Raw genomic sequence first — 2,732 nt, 5'->3', positions numbered from 1 at the left:
AACAACAACAACAACAATAAGAATAAGAATAAGAATAAGAATAAGAATAAGAATAAGAATAAGAATAAGAATAAGAATAAGAGTAAGAATAAGAACAAGAACAAGAACAAGAGTAAGAATAAGAATAAGAATAAGAGTAAGAATAAGAATAAGAATAAGAATAAGAATAAGAATAAGAATGTACTTCTGACCGCTGCTTATGAAGTTAAATTCTATAGGCCTATGTAAATTGAAGCAATCTTAGAGATTAGGCTATGTATGCAGACTATAGATTATAGTCAAATTTTGAAATGATTTATAAAGGGTAAGAGTCGGGGAAGGAACTGTGTGGGGGGGTTTTGTTTCCTCTGTCATTTTCTCTCTTTTCTTCACACTTTTTTTCCTATCCTTATTTTTATGTCTTGTTTTATGTATGCTTGTGCCAGTCTGTGTGAATAGTGTGAAAACAAACTTCCATTCGTCAGTCACAGATGACTTGTGGCTATCCTCTGATATTTTGAGGCTATAAGGCCATTAAATGAATACTCTGTCATCTGTCTTCCTTCCTCTGAAGGGAAACCTCTGCTATGGACTCCCTTCATCCAGCGGCCCTTACATAAAAGAAAGGGCGGTCAGGTCCGGTTCTCTAACGACCAGACCATCGAGCTGGAGAAGAAGTTCGAGACGCAGAAATACCTTTCACCTCCAGAGAGGAAACGACTGGCCAAGATGCTGCAGCTCAGCGAGAGACAGGTGAGCACAGATCATCCCTACATTGTAATGAATGCACGTTGACTTATGAAGCATGAAGTGCCTTCTCAACAGTAACCAGATTATTTCACTTGATTTATTTTTATCTCGTATTCTTTTATTATAAAGTTATGCGATATATCAGCTCTTAAATGAAATGAGTATATTTCCTTACAGGAGAAATTATAGTTTGCTTTCTTTCGCCTTGAAATAGCTCTGTCATCCTGTAACTAGCTATAGAAACACCAATAACATATAACTACTCTGCATAAGTGGCCCTTAGCGGACACCGAAATAGAAACGTCTAAGACCAGCAGAACTATTCCTTTAGGCAGAAAACGTCGGACATTGTTTCAAGTAGAAACTTCTCCGGTAGCTTAAACATCACTGAAGTCTATTCCACTCAAAAAAAGTTTTTTAAAATGTGTTATTAAACGACAGTCATGCTTGAAATATTTGGTACAAAGTGCTGCATGTTTATTTGGTTAGAAATCAATCTTCTTAATAGACGAGTGCGTCTATTAACAGATGCAGACGTGTCCATCCACTACGATGTCTTCAATGAATTCGTGTCCAGATCCACCATAACTGTATCCAGGATATACTACACTCTGTTTTTTACTATCTTTGTAATAAGTGTTTGGAGGGAACATTTCAGAGTTTAGGTGTCAGTAAGCAGAATTAATAATCAGGCCTGTAATAAATAAAGAAGAAACGCTGACATATTAAGTTAGCCGCAAAATAAAATGGATAACTTTTAAATTACTGCCACAGAAATAAACAACACGATAGAAAATGTATCTGAGCTACGGGATTATTTGATCCCATTCATTTCTGTCAAAGCGAATAAATGATAAATGACTGAAATCAGTTCGAGCTGGATTAAAACACTGAGTTCATGATGTGATCTGCAGCTGAACAACAATGCATGGCTTTATTGCATCAGTGCTCTGCCTTCTTGTTTCAGTTCAAATAAACTAAAACCCCACAGAATGAGTGTAAATCCTTTGTTTTTCATTTGTCTTTCAGGTTAAAACCTGGTTCCAAAATCGACGAGCGAAGTGGCGAAGACTAAAACAGGTGAGAGTTTCTGATATATCACTCGATCGCGTTACATTCCTTCATTAAGTGTCTTTTATTTCTTATTGAATTATTATGAAGCGGAGATAATTAATAACATTAAAAGGCAGCCGGACAGGCCTCTTGACTCATACAACTATCCGTTTGGATCATCAGGAAAATCCCCAGGGGGGGAAGAGGGAGGTGGAGGATGACAGTTCCGCCGGGAGGAGTAATAAAGGAGACGAGACGACCGATCTGTCCGGGATCCAGAGCCCGGAGCAGAGACACACTATCCCGGTCTCTGAGCTGGCGCAGGCGGGCCGCTGTGCGCGCTCCGTGTCCCCGCAGCAGTCCCACACAGAGCTGGACTCTGACGTGTCAGACGATACAGACCAGGAGCTCGACATAGAGGACGACGACGACTTCACACTGAACCCCCAACTCTGAAACACAAGCTCAACACATACTGATCCACTCGGAATGCTGGATGAGCTGGATGATGAAGACTACTGGACTCCTATGACGCTGGAGACAGACAGGTGATGGACTAGTTCCCGATGAAATATTTGGGTGAAAAATCCGCGAGTTGCCGGAACTATGCTCTAACTTTTACTTCACCCTCATCAGTGCCTGCACACAGGATTGTCAGGAAACTTTTTGTATATAATGCATAGCCCTCAGCTATATTTTGTGTTGATTGTTTCTGTGTTTCTGTAAATGAATATAGATCATTTCTCTGTACTGTATGTCCTTGAATGATTAACGCTCTTACTTGTATAGGCCTTTGCCTTAAAATATAATATTTCATTAAATAATCGATGTAGCGCAAATTCTGTTTTGTAGGGTGATAACTAATAAACTATTTTTTTGTGATAATAAATTTGTCCCTTTCGGTTGTAGATCAAATGACTGTGATTTATTTTGCATTTCTTAAAATCACA

The 2,732-nt window shown here is 38.9% G+C and overlaps 1 protein-coding gene across 1 annotated transcript in view; it reads left to right on the top strand.

Moving 5' to 3' along the window:
* Positions 1-2,354, top strand: part of hhex (hematopoietically expressed homeobox) — a 6,034-nt gene extending 3,680 nt beyond the window's left edge. Inside the window, exons 2-4 of the mRNA XM_067576457.1 lie at positions 554-732; positions 1,759-1,809; positions 1,966-2,354. Of these exons, the coding sequence (XP_067432558.1) occupies positions 554-732; positions 1,759-1,809; positions 1,966-2,238 (503 nt within the window). The 3' untranslated portion in view covers positions 2,239-2,354. The remainder of the gene's footprint in view (positions 1-553; positions 733-1,758; positions 1,810-1,965) is intronic.
* The last annotated feature ends 378 nt before the right edge of the window (positions 2,355-2,732 follow it).

This window comes from Thunnus thynnus, chromosome 20 (genome assembly GCF_963924715.1).
Source record: "Thunnus thynnus chromosome 20, fThuThy2.1, whole genome shotgun sequence".
Classification (NCBI taxonomy): domain Eukaryota; kingdom Metazoa; phylum Chordata; class Actinopteri; order Scombriformes; family Scombridae; genus Thunnus; species Thunnus thynnus.
Note: the sequence above shows the minus strand (reverse complement) of the source record. Positions and strands in the feature narration are given on the sequence as shown.